A 16,281-nucleotide genomic window follows, 5' to 3' on the forward strand; every position below is an offset into this window, starting at 1 on the left:
TCTACTTAATAATTACAATGTGTCTTTTCAAATGTCAATGACAGGCTTTCGTTTCCTTGAAATCTCATAAAGCTGAGGAAGATGTTTAAATAAATACAATTCAGTTTAGCATACTGTATCAGTGATTCATATTTCTTCAAGAGAAATAAGATATATTTGTCCTAATTTATTACACTCAAGAAAATAATGCACCACATGATATTTTGACACTTTAAAGACCTCATGACACCTAGAGACTACCTTTTTTTATTTAGTCTAAAATAACTTTTATTTTCGATTTGAAATACATAATTGTGATAAATATGCCCGGTTCTCTGTTATTTTCGAAATTTGTACGCAAGCCACTGAAATCCACAGGCCAGTGTCTTGACAACGTTCCAACATAAAGATGACGTATGCTCCGGAACGCTTTTAGACCTGATTGCACCTGCTGCCACCCTTGACCTTGATCATTTCTAGTCACAGTAAGTCGTACTCGCAGTTTTAGCATCTTTAAAGTTTTGTTCTTAATATTTTGTTGAGAACATGCCTGAGCGGTGTGTTGCAGCGTATTGTTCAAACACCAGGGAGAACGGTTTTACCCTTCATCGGTTTCCGAAAGACCCTGCTTTGTGTGAACTCTGGACGCAACAAGTTTGTAGGACAAGAGCTGGTCCGAAAGGAACAGTATGGAAGCCAAGCTCGTCGTCTGTACTTTGCTCAGCGCATTTTGAAGAGGAGTGCTACGACTCGATCCCCGCTCTGAAGGAGCAGCTTGGTATTGATGTTCGTCTGAAGAAGGTTTTGCTGCCCAATTCGGTTCCGCGTATATTTCATCGAGGGACAAGCTCGAGGTTAGCCCCGGGGGCGAACGGCGACGTCAAGAGCCGGAGGTCTCATGCTCTGGAGAAAAGGCAGAGATTGGAGGTACGTACCTTCTTATTTTGGACTATATTTTAATAATGGAAGGGAAATGAAATGCAAAGGAATGAGTGTTTGGCACTGTGTAAACAGCTTGCGGTGGTTCTTCATAGTTGAAGTTGGCGCTAGCTCTGAACACTTCAGCTCAGCTGGCTACTAGTGCTAAGTGCTTTAGCTATTCAGCTAAGTTCACCTCAGAGTGTTAGCAAAAAGTCAAGTCTCAAGTGTTTGTTTTAGGTTTGCGGTAGCGTTTTTTTCCCCCTCCAACTCACGCTAAATCTTGTGATTTATTTATTTATGTTTCAGGTACTACAGGAATGCCAGTCTGAGTATGTTGCTGAAGAGGAAAGCGATGACTTTCCTGACGGGGACCCATCTACTGATGTAAGTTTTCGGAAAGCGTTCAGGTCAACTAAGTTACTGACTAAAGATTTTATTTGACTAACTACACACAGCATTACAGTATATCAAGTGCCAGTGCCCCCTCTCTCAGACCTTCACCCTCACCATCTCCAGAGGTGTTAAAAGTAAAAGTACTTTTGTGGTGTAATTACAACAGTAGCACATATAACATAACCGTTACACCATTTACTCCATTGTACCTAACTAGATAGATGGACTGTCATTACTGAAAAACACTAAAAACCTAACAAGGACCCACCACAAACTCAATTCAACCAGTGCAGAATCAGCTGATTGTAAGACAAATACACTGGTCTACTTTTTACTAGGTTACCTGTGTTGGAAGGAAACTCTATTTTTTAGTTTTTTTTTTAACTTTTACACACACACACATATGTATACACACATTTATTTATTTACTTACTTATTTATTCAGGTGAATTCAACAGAAGATCAGCACAGTGACTTTTCCGTTCAAGTGTGTCTGAGGCCACCAACAAGGACGGTGGCTATGCAGTTCAAAGGAAGGGGACGGACTAAAGGTATTTTATCATTTATGTACGTATTTTAGCCAAACAGATGTCCGGGGAGGAACGGGTCTTTTCAGCATTGCATCTTGTGTAGATAGATACATCACTAATGACAATCCTTTTCTATGTCAAACATCTATTTTCACATCTACACAAGAATGTTGGAAAAACTATCTGTCTTAGGAAAAGACTATTTTACAATCTACAAATTTACTAGTGCGAGCAAGCTTCACAAAAAGTTGTGTGTATTGAATGAAGATTTCCTTCAAGCTGACACTGATTTCTATATACTAAACATTGTTTTTTCCCCAGGTGTGCAGGCTACTACATCAATGGTCACTGTTGGGACTCAGACTGAGGATGACTGCTTTTGCTTTCACAACACCGACAACTCAACCTCTTGTGGCTCTGACTCAGATGACAACATGTCGACAGATGATCCCGACTACAAGCTGCCGTCCTCTGATGATTCAGCTGAAGAGAGTCCTGAACACAATACTCCACCAGTGCCGCCACCTGAGGCGCCAGCAGGTAGCGTTTTTCTTGTGTTCTGGGAATGCCTGGTGACGCTGTTGTCAACATGGTGCAGCTGTGGACTTTGTGGGAGCAGGTCACTGTCCTGGCAGTGTAAAGAAGTAGGAACACAGTTGCAGGTCACCATCCAGTGCGGGGGATGTGGGAACCAAGGACTATGGAACAGTCAACCTTTCTTCGGCAGAACAGCAGCTGGGAATGTGTTGTTGTCCGCTGCCATTCTCTTCAGTGGGGCCACTGTCACCAAGGTGCTGCGTGTCCTATCCAGATTGGGCGTTGCTGTGATGTCGGAAAGATCGTTCTTCAGACATCAGGACCAGGTGCTTTTCAAAGCTGTGAAGCGAGTTTGGGGCGAGCAGCAGTTTGCCATGCTCTGTCTGCTACAGGCAGAAGGGGAACCCATCGTGTGTGGTGGTGACGGGCGTGCCGACACCCCAGGGCATTGCGCTAAGTACGGCACCTACTCAACAATGGAGCTCCGGAAAACAGCTGTTATTGACGTACAACTTGTACAGGTACATTTCAGATGTATTATGCCTCTATGTGAGTCCTGCCCAGTATAGAAAACACACTCTTCTGTCGTAGTAAGGACAATTTTATACTAGTCAATGTTATGCTCATCAAAATCTCCTGCTTTTTATGTTTTAGAGCAATGAGGTTGGAGGGTCCTACCACATGGAGAAAGTGGGACTGCAGCGATCCCTTGAGAAAGTCCAGGGCTTTGTGGATGTCGGAACTCTCGTGACAGACAGACACATAGGCATCAACATGATGATTAGAGAGGACCATCCAGACATCACGCACCAGTTTGACATATGGCATGTAGCCAAGAGTAAGTGCAACATGTTTAAACCTGTTTAATGTAATTTTTAAGAGAGACTTGAAGCACTACCTTGACATTCCTTTTTGAAAGATATGATTTTTTGGGTTTGGACAAATTTTATGTGTGAAATCCTTGTGTGTGTGGAGGACAGGGCCTATTTCAGGCTATTACAGGCTGTTCATGTATCTAAAAAGGGTTTTAGTTATGCCCTTGGAGTCAAGACCTTCAAGCAGTACATTAGATTTCTATTTATTTATTCATCTACACATGTTTACTCAGGTGTCAAGAAGAAGCTGCAGAGCCTTGGACAAACTAGAGGTTGCCAGGACCTCAAACCCTGGGTGGGAAGTATTATAAACCATCTGTACTGGTCCGTGGTCTCGACGCCTCCTGGCAGTGGACAACTTGTGGTGGACAAATGGACATCAGTCATCGATCACATCCACAACAGGCACACCGGGTTCGAGGGACTGTTCTCTTCTTGTGCGCACGGAGTCCTGGAAGGCAGGGAACAGCGTAAACCGTGGCTGAGTTGTCGTTAGTATACTCCTAATGTTTATTTTACAGAGATTGTGATCACAGTATCATGTTGCATCATGTTGCATAATTTACATGTATTTTGTACAATGTTCTTCAGATACGAAGGTGTCTATTGAAGTGGAGAAGATCATCCGGAACAAGAGGCTGTGTGCAGATATACAACGCCTGTCCCCGTCACACCAGACATCCTACCTCGAAGCATTCCATAGCGTGATTACCCACTTTGCGCCAAAGATGTGCCACTTTTCATACAAAGGGATGGAGAGCAGGTAATCAAAGAAATATTCCGTGAAACATTCTTTTAGGACATTATTACATTCTATTACATTACACTTGCCAGACGCTTTTATCCAGAGCGACTTACAATCGAGGACAAAATCACAGCTTGCAACATTTGCAGTGCACAGGAAATGTACATGTCCTGAAGTGGTTTTGTAGGCAAGGGTCAGGGCCTTGTGCCTGGTTTGGGCAGCCACTGTTAGGCAGTGCAACCTGATAAATAGAGGGGTAACATGGGCTCTTTTGGGTTGACTTGTTTATGTTTCGCTGTTAAGAATGGTCATCTTGTTCCTGATTATTCTGTTTGTGTTCTGTTCTTAGAGGGATCCTGGCTGCTTTGCATTTCAACGAGAATGCCAACAGGGAGCAGCGGAGCAGACACGATGGCGAGATGATGTTCAACCTGCGGTATCCAAAGTATAAGAAGGGCGGCTACATTGTGAGGAAAGTCTTACAGGAGCCATCTTTTGGTAAGCATAATAGAAAGTTGATTGCAGATATGATTTGTATTTTGAGATGTACATAGTCGTGTGTCATATCTATGGTTGGATTAATTTGAACCTTGTCCCATATTCCTCTGCAACAGGCTATGCTGAAGAGCTGATGCGGATGGTGGAGGCCATGTGTCGAGGTGAGGACTACAACGGTGATGACTTTGACATCCCAGACCCGTCCCCTGTTACAGAGCCACTCAATGCATCATTCGAAAAGCCGGATAAGAGGGCAGCAGTCAATGCACATATGACCCGCTTTAGCATTACAAATAACACCTAAATGTACACATGAGAACCGGACTGAATGGAATAAACACAAACTTAATTTCATCTTTGCCGTGAGTGCTTTGATTTACTGTGTTGGGAACCTCCTGCTCCATCCTCACCTTGGTGTTCTGAAAAGTGTCATTACAGGGTGTGTAGTATGTCTGTGTTGCTACAGTTTTCCCCCTTATCCATGTGGGCTTGTATTGCATTGTCCCTGAAGTACAGCACATCTTAGACACCGTATGATCAAAAATATCAGCTACCCTTCCATGGTGAAGGTGTAAATTGATTTGCTAGGCCTATTTGTTGTAAGCTGTTGTAAGTTGTAAAAATGAAGACACATTCATGTGAAGCCAGAGGTATCATGTATTGACATTCATTTTCATGTATTTACAAACTCATGTATTTAAACTAAAAAAACAAAATTAACAAGTTAACAGCATACATGTATCATCACGGGCTGTTGGTGTCCTGGAACCCCCTGTAATCAATGGAGGGAAAAGTTCTCCGGATACACCACACCACACAGGAAGGTATGGGGACCCTGACATGTCTTCCCAGGTACTCGTAGCACCATCGCACAAACTGTCTGTATCCAGTGTACCTCTTCCACCTAAAAGTTGAAAGAAAATCAGAAGAAAAACACAGGTGTTTTAGATGTAGGCCTAGGCCTACTGTAACCTACATGACAGTTCGTTTTACGCATACATTTACGTCATTGGTGATATCAAATCATACAATTCCTACTAGTCCATACAAATGATTTTACAATAGGATTGTATACTCACTCGTTTCCCTCTACATCCCCGTATTCTTGCCGATAGTGGAAATGTGCGGTGCGCAGAACATGCAGATTCAGACAAACTGGCTCAAAGCCAGAATGTTCTGTGATGCAGCGGGTGTCTGCTCCCTCCTCCTCTCTCCTCTCGCACACTCTTGACTGTTCGCGGCAGCACACCGACTCCACTACCAGTGGCATTGGCTCACATCTCCCACAAGAACACCTAAAATATAACAGATAAAGGCAAGGGGCTTGAAACAATCTTACAATTGTCACAGAACTTTACAAAGTGTCAATGTCATGGGTTGATTCGCGTGAAAAGCCGACGTAGAACTAGCCTAATCGCGGAAGGATGGCCACTGGTCAGGAGCTAGGTTATAGCATAGGCTACTACTGGGTTATAGCATAGGCTACTGTATGAGTATGACGCAGGGCAAACTAATATAGTAGACCTAATTGGTATTTTCATCGCTCTCAAAAAAAATAACATAACTAAATAAAGATTAAGACTATGACAAGCACCGGGAAACAACAATGGCCCTTTGCGATCTGTAGGCTAGTAATGGTGACTATTTGGCTAATTCTGGGAGGTGAGGAGGCAGACTGCACACACACATGCTCGCTGGTGCAAACGCTGGTTGTGGTGGATATTACAAAGTACAATATCTTACGGAGTGTTCATTGTCAGAAAAGTGAACAAGAAGGAAGTTACCATTCCACGTGCTGTAGTCTGCCAAAATCCATAGGCATCCGACCGTCTGCCACAGCAGCACCACCAACAGCGCCTTCTGCCTCGCCATCCGAACTTTCCGTAGAACCCTGTGGCTCCAACTCATCCAAGTATGGCTCGTATCTATAGGGCATAACGCCCCTCACATTGTCCTCCAGCATTGGGTCGGACTCTGCCACTTCGAAAAATGTGTCAGGATCCGAGGATGAATCGGAGTTGTCAGAATCCATGTTGTTGACAGGTGTCAGGATAGTCGTGAGTGACAGGTGGGATAGTGTCTTGACCAAGGAGCCGTTCCGGAGTGTACGTCATAGGTCATGTGACTGACTAATAGGAAGGTCGGTAGCAGATCGCAAAAATCGCACTTTTAAAAGGCCGTACAAACTCAATTTCTCTATCATAATGATTAAAACCAACTTCAAGTGACTATTTTGTATGTGTACTTTCAATGTGTGTATGTATATTACTTTATTTTCCACGTGTCATGAGGTCTTTAAATACCAGAAGCCTATTTATTAAAAATGGTATTGAAGAGTTTTAGTGAATACGAAAGGTCAAACATATAAATGGTATCTATTAAAACAATAAAAAACATGTAGGTGTCGCATTATTGACCCATAAATAGATATATTTTCCCTTTTAAAAGGCATTCACAAGCAGCCTGAACATTGTTCTTTAGTGGAACTCCTTATTCAGTTTCTTTATTGCTGGCAAAACCCAGCTGTGTGGGCGCTGTATGCAATGTAAGCGAAGTTTCAGACATCGTTAATAGTACATGGATGGATGCGCCCTTACTATTCGCCTATACTGCCTATGCCCAGAGCCGGCCCTGGGAATCAGGATTGTATATTTGATGAAAGGTGTTGAGAGTGATGATACACTCCCATAGAGATGTACTCCATCAGTCAGTTCTTCCAGTGTGTAATCTGCGCGTTCCTTCATTTTCACAACGATGTTTTCTGGAATGTCCTCTGTGAAGTGTCTGATTAGAGCTGTAGGTTGGCACTGGAATTCATGAAAATATGTTTTTTTTACAAATTTGGTTCCAGATTTCAGGCGTGAGGCGGGGCAGCAGCCCACAGGAGCGCCCTGAAGAGACCTGCTGTCTTTACTGAGGATCAAAGTTTACACAAACTTGATCAACAATTCTCATACTGACTTTCACTCTTTCAGTAAACCGGTAATATGTCATTCTAGAATACAAAGGATGTTTTGGTTAATAATAATAATAATAATAATAATAATAATAATAATAATAATAATCTTTTTTTCAGGGCGGTGGTGGCAAAGTCCATAGGTTCTTGGCCTGGGAACTGGAAGGTCACCAGTTCAAGTCCGAAAGAAGTACTACCGTGGTGTCCCTGAGCAAGGCACCGTTCCCTACACTGCTCCCTGGGCGCTGTGCATAATGGCAGCCCACCGCTCTTAACACTAGAATGGGTCAAATGCAGAGACCAGGCAGCATTGGTCTAGTCTGTAGGGACTTGGACTTAGGGACATCTTCCTTGTCCCGATCGATACTGGAGAGGAGCCAGATCACCTCCTGGGCCACTGCTGAGGTGCCTTTGAGCAAGGCACCGAACCCCCAACTGCTCCGCTCTGGATCCTTTCGTTGTCGATGTGTTCATTGTAGGTGAATATACAACTGTGTGCGAAATAAAACAGAGTGGAAAACCGAATTTCCCCTTCGGGGGATTAATAAAGGTCCATTTGCTTCTTCTTCTTTAGAAATGATCATGAAGTGCTATAGTAAATGGTATTGTGATTTGCATACTGTATACTTGTTAGACATGTATTTTTTCCTTTTTATCAGGTTCTGGTATTGGTATTGTTATTATTACAGCACCTAAACACGACCGGTAATTTCTTACTTATGTACTTAAAATGTATGTTTCAAACATATTGTAAATCTATAATGGGAGTCTTTTTGATCATATTATATACATATTTGTATATATAATTGTATGATATTGTATATGTGCCATGCTGTGTGAGATTGTCAAGGAACTTGTTCTAATAAATGTAAAAAAATAAAAGTTTCAATATATGTGTTTTCAGACTGATTCGTCATAAAGTTTGTAGTTATTTTACCGAAACATTTGAGATGCAAAAACAATGTTATTACAAATGAGAGAGCGGAGGCTATTTTTAAATGTCATTGGAGGAGTGGGAATATTTAATTGAAAAAAAATGGATGTCTACTAATTCACTGTCTGGGAGTTCAATTGGAAAAATATAGGTAGATATTTCATAACACCTGCTCTGAGGCAGACAAGGGAGACAACCTGTTGCAGAAGCCGCGGGAAGGCAAAAGTGAATCATTGCCATGTTTTTCTGGGCTTGCTCTGGGAAACTTACTGGACAATGATCAGAGGCAGCAAGGAAAAAGTTTTGAAATTTAGGTTGAATCAGAATCAGAATCCCTTTACTCGTCCCACAAAGGGGAAATTTAAAATTTGCTACAGCAGCAACAGAGCCAAAGACAGCTTTACAAAAGATAAGACAACACACAATTTATAAAATACACATCCTGTAGGAGATATAGCAGCCAGGTAAGTATTGCACAGTTATTAATAATGGCATATTTATGTTTATATATTGCACATACATTTTTATTGCACAACTAGTCCGTTTTTTTGTTGTATGTATGGGGGGTCTACCGGGGGCCATGCTGGTTATAGAGTGTGACTGTCATGATCCTTGTTTTCTGTCTGTTTCCTGTTTTATTTTGAAATGTTTTCCCACTGTTGTGTCATGGGTAGTTTTACTTCCTGTCTTTTGGTTTCCCTTGTGTCTGATTGTTTCATTGTTGTCACCTGTTGCCCTCTGTTTCTGCCTCCCCTCCCCAGCTGTGGCTTGTGTTGTGATTAGTGTCTTTGTATTTAGTCCTGCTTTCCCTTGTGTTCTCTGTCAGTTCGTTATCGTCTTTCATGTGTTCAAGTCAAGTGTTTTTCATGCCCTGGACTTTACCTAACTTTGGATTTTTGTAAAACAGCTTTGGAATAAAGCTCGCCTTTTGTTTGTACCCATACCTGCCTCCCTTGTTGCTGCACTTGGGTCCTATTTCCCCAAACCCTGACAGTGACAGCTGCAGGAAGGAAGGGCCTGCGGTATCTCTCTGTGAGACACTGCGGGTGCAGCAGCCTGTCACTGAAGGAGCTGCACAGTGTGGACAGGGTGTCCTGGAGGGGGTGGGACACATTGTCCAGCAGGGAGGACAGCTTGGCTGCCATTCTCCTGTCTACCACCACCTCCACAGTGCCCAGGGGACTCCCCAGGACAGAGCTGGCCTTCCTTATTAGTCTATTCAGTTGGATTCTTGTTTTCAAGTTTTGTAATATAGCTGTGGTGTACCCTTTTGTACCACCACAGCTTCTTGGATTCTCCAAATGATATATATTTGAAATTATGTTGGTTGCCAGTAAAAAAAGCTATCACAAAAATGTCTATGTAGAGACCCTCTGATGTGATGCACAACATTTTTGTGATGGAAAAACTGACATTTGCCTTGTATGACAAATGTTGGGAAGGATGGAGCAAGTTAATCAGCCCGTATAAAGCAGATTTTATTGAAAGACTGTTACCAACATCGTGACCTCCATCCTCCTCCCACACAGACCTCCGCCCTTTTTTATTTGCATTGTATTTTATTTTTATGTATCTATTATTTCCTTTTTTTTCTCTGCTGCTGTTCATTTACCTGTTTATAGAAAACATAAAAGGATAGCGAAATGTCAAAGGTTTGTTGTCTTTTATGTGACAATATGCTATTTCAATAAAAAGATAATGAAAAATAAAACGATGTAACAATACATCCTTTTAGAAGCGTTCTAACCTCCCGCACCAAGGGTCAGGGTTAGGGTTGTTTTCTTTAAAATATTAATTTTAAATTAGTAAAAAATCAAAAGAAAACAGGAAAAGCAACGGGTCCATAACAATATATTTATTATTCCCCTAAAAAATATTGTTTGAAGAATGTGTCGGGTCCATAATATCGGAAGACATATTGAGCGTAGGACCCAGGGCCCTCAGTACTGTTTCAGTTCGTCTGTGTTTCAGTTTAATGCCAAACACACCGTTCAGCTTCAGCCTTTGAGGGTCAGTGGGACATCTGTCAGGTTGATGATGCAGCCTCCGTACAGGGGGGCAGAATCTCAGCCGGGCTCGGTGCTGCAGGGTGCAGCAGGGTGGAGTATTTCAGAGGGACGTCCAGCCCCACCATAGGACCCACCACACTGAGCCACGACAACACGTAGTTCACCGACCTGCACACAGCCAGCCAGCCACACACACACACACACACACACACACACACACACACACACACACACACACACACACACACACACACACACACACACACACACACACACACACACACACACACACACACACACACACACACACACACACAGAGTGAAGGTATGCACACTATGGGAATAACATACAAATGCTGTAACGTGTTGAATATTGACATTTAATATTTTCCATTTTAATTTAGCTGTATTTACACAGCCAATATATACAGAAAAAAAACACGAAAGAATGAAATAAAATAATGCAAAATACATAAATATTAAAAGAAAAGAACATTTGAAAATAAAAAATAAAATAAGACACAGGGGGGTGACCCTGTGGGTGTGCATGTTTGTGTTTGACAGCTTTATGTTATTGAACTAATTGATCAGATTCACACGTTTCAAAGTGCAGTATTCCACTGATACTCATGATCATGTTGACATCCTGATGACGATAACATAATGGTTTATAACAGACAAATTGTTCTGTACAATGTTTATGCTGCTGAAAGTGTCTGAAAAAAAACCCAATTGTTTATGGTGCAGCTCTACGTGTGACGTGAGATGAAAAGCACTTGACATGGTGTGGTTTCCTGATTGGCAGCAGCACTTTATCTTAGTAACCTGTGGGAATATCAGAGCTGCATGGACCCAGGGATCCTACCTGTGCTGGTCCTGAGCCGCCTGCAGCACCGGACGCATGAACTCCTCCGTCCTGCAGGGGTGGAGCATGAAGAAAGGCTGACCCAGCAGAGGGTGCTCCTGACAGACACACACAAACACACACACACACAGACACACACACACACACACACACACACACACACACACACACACACACACACACACACACACACACACACACACACACACACACACACACACACACACACACACACACACACACACACACACACACACACACAAACACACAAACACACACACACACACACACAGTGGGTCAGAGTGCAGTTTCAGCAGAGGGTGAAGTTAATAACGCCATGGTCCTGGTGGTACCTGCAGAGTGATGGTGTTCAGAGGACTGCTCTGGAGTCGCAGCCTGTAGTTTGGATGGACGGAGCTCCACACTTCCTCCAGCGACAGGCTCCGCCCCTCTGACATGGAGACACAGAAGAAATATCACTTGTAAAAAAACTACAAATTTGCAAAGGTGTACAGGCGCTCTCATACAGCGTCTCATTTCTATTCTAGAAGAAACCAATGGCAACTTCAGTCTGATATTTGAGTGGAATAAATATATGTAAAATAAATGCTTTCAAAGTCTACAGGTTTTTCTTCGTAATAGATTTTAAATTAAACGTGAAAAAGGATGAAGCCTTCGTTTTTTGCTTCATAGTGTGTTTGAGGTTGTAGGTGCTGTGGATCTTTTATTTTGTATTCAATAAATATACTTTTTTATTATTAATGTAATTTAACTTTGTGTTAATGTCTGGATTGTTTATCTATTCTGGATAGTTCTGGTGGGGCTACACTGTAAAATGTGGCTGCACTTTTCAATTAAAAAAAACAACAACAACCGCACAGTCCAAAAAAGGACAGCATTGTTGGTTTGGTCACGAGGGCTCAGTTTTGTGATGTGCAAACTGTTGACGTTGACATGTCAACGCACTTTATTTTGCAACGTAAATATGTTCTTCACTTCACTTTAATGTCATATATTATATCATATAACCTTTCCATATAATGCTTTTTATTTTCAACCCCCGTAAAATGAGTAAATAAATATTTATTGAATTTCATTTAAATAGCTAAAACAGTCTAACCTGTCACAAGGATCATGACTTCAAATCCTAACTGTGTGTGTTTGTGTGTGTGTTTGTGTGTGTGTGTGTGTGTGTGTGACTGACCCTGGGTGCAGGTTCTGAAGTAGAGCACCGGTGTGCTGTAGCTGCAGGAGTGCAGGATGTGATACTCGTACTGAAGCAGCTGGCTGCTGCCTGCAGACACCACACACACTCCATCATCTTCATCTTGTTCCTCCAGGTCACCTTTGATGCTGTTAGTATCAGCTGAGGCATCGACAGCAGCCTGTGGAGGAGGACAGATGTTGGGCTATGAAACATCAGCTCTGTCTCTCAGTATGTGTTTGAATCTGAAGCCTCTTCAAGCAAATTCAAGTTTGTCTATAACTATTAGGGTTAGTGCCCAGAGGGGAGTTTCCTTGTTTTAGTTTTTCAGAGAGATATAGTTTTATTTTTGATTGATTTAATGTTTGTTTTACGTTAGGGTACGGTAAAATGTCTGAGAAGAATGGAGCTGCAGGGTTTGTAAAATGTATATGAATATCCAAAATGTTAAAATCTTGGGAATCTATACAAAAGCACATGCACACGTAAATCACATTTGATCTGCAATAATATTTCAAATCAGGACCTTGTTATTTAATACTACACGACTACATTGCATGTGAAAAACAAGAGGGATAATATTGAAGCATAGCTTTATCTGCTGGAAAGTCACGTTCAATTTCTGTTTCATAGTCACTGAAGCTGAGACCAGGCACTATTGTGACGGTTCAGTTGTTTTATTTAGGTTAAGTGTGCCACAGTGTGTGCAGATTGTTAGTTTAATATTTGAATCCAAGCTTCATTCACTGACTGATAAATAACAAATCCTAAGAGGAGAAAAAGAAGACATTGTAAAGATGATTTTTGGCATGTCATTCACCTGTTCCTGTTCCCCTTCCTGCTGCTCAGACTGTGATTGACAGGAAGTGTCTGACCAGCCTCCTTCATAGTCCCACACTGAGCTGGAGTCGATGACCACTGACCTGAGAGCAGTCTTCCTCAGGTAACCCTCCTGAGAACCCTGAGCCGGATCAGAACCATCAGTAATATTCCTGGAGCCCAGCAGGCTCTGCCAAATGATAATAATCAGATGTACTTGTATGGCAGCTTTCATCTAAGTGCTTCACAGTAGATATCTCTTAAAATAGTCACGGAAAATACATAATCACATAGAATACAGTTACCAGTAAAAGACCGGAAAATAGACATAAAAGAGCATGGAACAGACTTGGAAAAAAACAAACAAATGTAAGATAATGCATTAAAAGAAGGATGGAGCAAATTCACATTGTGGGGTGAGGGGTTTATTCCAAAGCTTCAGGGGAATCATTGATGGAGGCCGCGTCGCCAAACTTCTTCAAGCTGCTGTTTCTGTTTCTCTAAGCAGAGGATCTCACCTGTCCCCCCTCCCAGCTCCAGCCGTCCCCCAGCTGCTCCGACAGCTGCAGGAGGAGCTGACAGCAGAGGTGGAAGTTCTCCTCATCCAGAACACACAGGCTCATCTCTGTGTGTAAAAACACGGAGCAGGGTCAATCACATGTACTAAACCTGTATGGAAAATATATTTCACAATGAAACGTATATCTTACAATTTTGAACATACAGGAAAATGCTGAAACTGTCTACTCTTATATAGACACCAATACAGTCCAGCAGTGGCTCAGTCAGTAGGGGCTTGGACTGGGAATCGTAGGCCCGCCGGTTCAAGTCCCCAAACAAACTTGAAATATGGAAGGTGGACTGCTACTTGGAGAGGTCCCAGTGCACCTCCTAGGCCCTGCTGTGGTGCCCTTGAGCAAGGCACCGGAAACCTCCAATCCCCCCTCCCCATTGCTCCCCGGGCGCTGCACGATAGCTGCCCACTGCTCCTAGTACTAGGATGGGTTAAATGCAGAGGACCAATTTCACTGTGTGTGCTCTGCTGTGTGCATGTATGTGACTAATAAAGAGGGCTTCATCCTCCGATTCTATCTATATTAAAATGTACCTCGACCTTTTCACATGACTATATGTGAATGAGTTTATGATGAATCGGCTGATATATGTTTGAAAACATAGTTTATTGTTTGTCGATAATGATAATATCTAAACTGTTATAACTTATTTATTATTATTATTATTTATTCGTCTTTTTTGTAATTTTTCAGAGTAATTTTGTGGTATTTCAACACTTTCTTTGTTTATTATATTATATTGATTAATTTTTGTTGTACTATTACTGTGGTCTTGCAATGTACAGGGGGTGGGAGGGGGTGTAAAAATGGATAACATGCACACTCCTATATTTAGTTTTTGGTGCTGTATGTATTTCAAAATTGCTTTGATTTCTAAGTTGAAGAAAAAACTTAAAATAAAATGTAAATGTATTTCATGAATGACAGCTGTATGGGCTTAACACAGACAGTGGTTTAACTTGTTGGTATAGATATCCTGATCTAGATCAGATTTTAGAAGTCATTATTCACAGGAACATTGAACAACTCCCTCCAAAATCTCCCCAAAATAGTGTGCTGAAACTAAAATATGTGATGTCATCATGTCTGTGGGAAACTGAGAGCCCTAAGAGGGATGTAGTACATTCTGTGTTACACAATTGAGAACACTAGAATAAAGCTTTAGGTTTAAAATAACAAACATTCTGTGGGTCCACTAAATAAGTCTCCCATTCATTGTGTACGGAGCAGCTCCAGACTCAGACTGAACCCTTTATGACATTTGGTTTCTGGCTTTCATAAATATTTCATACAAATCTAAAAAAAAAGCTAATCTTCTCCTTTAAACTACATGAATAAAGTCCTGCATTGAAACACAATATTGGTAAAAACTAAAGTATAATAAGCACTACCAGCAAATTTCATTAGGTTAAGTAAATAACGTCATTATGTAGAGTTTATTAGATTCAACTATCAAAGGCTTTATGCACATTTGCTATCTGAAGTCCCAGGCTCCTCCAACAATGCAACTAGCAACTACATATGACAAAAAACAAAGAAGATTGATATAAAATAAATTACAAATAGTAATGCAGTAAAACATGTAAATAAAATAGTGCAAGAGAGAGCAAGTTAATGCAGAAACTAACTAGCTATAAACATGTAAAGTATAGTAAAATAAAACAGAATGTAAAATATACTAAACAGTGGAATAAAATACTGTGAATTGTAATACTATATACATATGCGGGCATTTAACAAATGTATGTGTTCTATACATAGGTAAGTGAATGACTAAAGTTAATATATAAACAAGGTTTTGCTGATGCATATAAATACAGGCAGCACTAATATTGTAGCTTGTCTAAAAGTAAAAAAGTTGTACTCTTTATCTGAAAAGGAGCCAGTAACGGTCAGTGGGTGAACTGCAGTTCATCGCATTGCTTCTGCAGTATACAGACATCATTGCTCAGTGCACAGTTCAGCTGCTGGTAAATACCTTCCCTCCAGTCTGCATCTCAGCATGAAGCTGAATATGACGCAGCTTCCGGTTGCTCTGCTGCTGGAATTCGGCAGGTTCCTATCCAAACAAACGGTCTCCAGACTCTTGAAACACAGATACACTAGTTGGTATTCCCCTTTTCTTTGCTACAGCATAATAACTCACTTGTTTTGAAGGAACAGCAGAACCAATGTTTCTCTTCCGGGTCGTACGGTCACGTGACTGCTGTGGTAACTTTGTAAAAATTATTATTTTTGTCTGTCAAGGAATTCATACCAAAAGCCTTGAAAATTTCAAAATTTCCCTAATAACAAGATTAAACAAATGTATATAATATAGACTTAATTCAAATATCGTGTGTCCTTCGTTAGTCTCCGAGGTGCCGCACACCGTGTTGTTAGTCTGTATGACCGCTAGATGGCAGCACAAAGCAACACCGAGCTGTAGAAACAGGACAGCG

At 41.5% G+C, this 16,281-nt stretch overlaps 3 protein-coding genes across 6 annotated transcripts; 1 reads left to right on the top strand and 2 right to left on the bottom strand.

The window, feature by feature from the left end:
- Positions 1-213: 213 nt before the first annotated feature.
- LOC134865927 (uncharacterized) lies at positions 214-4,832 on the top strand. Its single transcript, XM_063885769.1, has 9 exons — positions 214-906; positions 1,207-1,284; positions 1,739-1,844; positions 2,145-2,881; positions 3,015-3,198; positions 3,469-3,726; positions 3,827-3,998; positions 4,330-4,478; positions 4,595-4,832. Exons 1-9 carry the CDS (start codon positions 526-528, stop codon positions 4,780-4,782), a joined length of 2,253 nt encoding a protein of 750 aa, XP_063741839.1. The 5' UTR covers positions 214-525; the 3' UTR covers positions 4,783-4,832.
- LOC134865928 (uncharacterized) lies at positions 4,594-6,774 on the bottom strand. Its single transcript, XM_063885770.1, has 3 exons — positions 6,263-6,774; positions 5,558-5,773; positions 4,594-5,382 (listed from the first exon to the last, which is right to left on the bottom strand). Exons 1-3 carry the CDS (start codon positions 6,508-6,510, stop codon positions 5,223-5,225), a joined length of 624 nt encoding a protein of 207 aa, XP_063741840.1. The 5' UTR covers positions 6,511-6,774; the 3' UTR covers positions 4,594-5,222.
- A 3,434-nt stretch (positions 6,775-10,208) lies between these two features.
- atg10 (ATG10 autophagy related 10 homolog (S. cerevisiae)) lies at positions 10,209-16,026 on the bottom strand. Of its 4 annotated transcripts, none has more exons than XM_063885189.1 (7): positions 15,819-16,026; positions 13,784-13,890; positions 13,267-13,407; positions 12,447-12,627; positions 11,596-11,693; positions 11,243-11,340; positions 10,209-10,545 (listed from the first exon to the last, which is right to left on the bottom strand). In XM_063885189.1, the coding sequence occupies exons 2-7, from the start codon at positions 13,886-13,888 to the stop codon at positions 10,395-10,397; spliced, it is 774 nt and encodes a 257-aa protein (XP_063741259.1). In that variant the 5' UTR covers positions 13,889-13,890; positions 15,819-16,026; the 3' UTR covers positions 10,209-10,394. The 4 variants fall into 4 exon arrangements, with proteins under 4 accessions (XP_063741259.1, XP_063741257.1, XP_063741258.1 ...); XM_063885187.1 differs by having other exon boundaries at positions 13,267-13,455; XM_063885188.1 differs by lacking the exon at positions 15,819-16,026 and adding an exon at positions 13,976-15,318 and having other exon boundaries at positions 13,267-13,455.
- Between the last annotated feature and the right edge of the window lie 255 nt (positions 16,027-16,281).

The sequence above is a fragment of the Eleginops maclovinus genome, chromosome 6 (assembly GCF_036324505.1).
Source record: "Eleginops maclovinus isolate JMC-PN-2008 ecotype Puerto Natales chromosome 6, JC_Emac_rtc_rv5, whole genome shotgun sequence".
Taxonomy (NCBI): Eukaryota; Metazoa; Chordata; class Actinopteri; order Perciformes; family Eleginopidae; genus Eleginops; species Eleginops maclovinus.